The sequence below is a fragment of the Gasterosteus aculeatus genome, chromosome 2 (genome assembly GCF_964276395.1).
Source record: "Gasterosteus aculeatus chromosome 2, fGasAcu3.hap1.1, whole genome shotgun sequence".
NCBI classification, from domain to species: Eukaryota; Metazoa; Chordata; class Actinopteri; order Perciformes; family Gasterosteidae; genus Gasterosteus; species Gasterosteus aculeatus.
In genome coordinates this window covers 14,396,546-14,397,350 of record NC_135689.1, presented here as the reverse complement: position 1 = coordinate 14,397,350, position 805 = coordinate 14,396,546, and the positions used below count along the sequence as shown (strand labels likewise).

Sequence of the window (805 nt, the reverse complement as noted above, 5' to 3'; positions counted from 1 at the left end):
AACAGCGACATTTCGGGGTGCTACAATTACAATAAGTATAAAAAAAAGAAATAAAAACAAATCTGCGAAACAGACGACAAAATCTAGCTTAGCTCCCTCGCTGCTAGGCTACACTGACACTTCGCCCTAGCCTGCAAGCTGCAAGGATTGTTGACGTTTTTCTACTTCCTGGATAAGGCCCAATGACGTCATGTTGCCCGATGAGGAGTGCGTTGATTGGTTGGATTTCTGTCTCCAACTGCAGCATTCGCTGTGTATTTTTTTAACTCGCTTATTGGAGCATGCGCTCTATCTGGGCCGTTTATGTCACAGGCATTTCATTACCAGGGTTGTGCTTCGTCTCATTCAATAAAGAGCTTCAATACATTTCTGGACTTTTCTAGGACCCGCACATGCTTGGTCCTATTGGCTCTGTTGCTGGGATACCGGTGAACCCGTGGCCGCACCCAAACCAATGACGTCACCGCAGGTGTTGTATAACAGGTGTCAGCTGCAGCCATATCGAAGGGCTCGGTTTCTGCAGGGACGGTTCTGTACCTGCAACAGCTCATTAGTGTGCATAGAAGTGCTGATTCCTTAAAGAAACCCACCATGAATAAACAGTGATTAAACTCCACGTGGATATTTGAGCTGTTCTATACAAAATGACGTAGGTGCAGTTTCCGTCTTCATCACTGTGTGAAACAGGATTTGTGACGTCGTCGCTAGTTTGAAAGCCAATTGCTCTTGTGTGACGAAGCCACAAAATTAGACGTTTGCATGAAGGTGGCAGTAAATGGTGGCTACTCACACTTTGTAATGGAGG

At 45.7% G+C, this 805-nt stretch overlaps 1 protein-coding gene across 1 annotated transcript in view; it reads right to left on the bottom strand.

Annotated features, from left to right (window-relative positions):
- Positions 1–264, bottom strand: part of LOC120829646 (charged multivesicular body protein 4c) — a gene marked incomplete in the record, with an annotated part of 5,074 nt that extends 4,810 nt beyond the window's left edge. Inside the window, 1 exon segment of the mRNA XM_040193942.2 lies at positions 1–264. Within this exon segment, the coding sequence (XP_040049876.1) occupies positions 1–11 (11 nt within the window).
- Between the last annotated feature and the right edge of the window lie 541 nt (positions 265–805).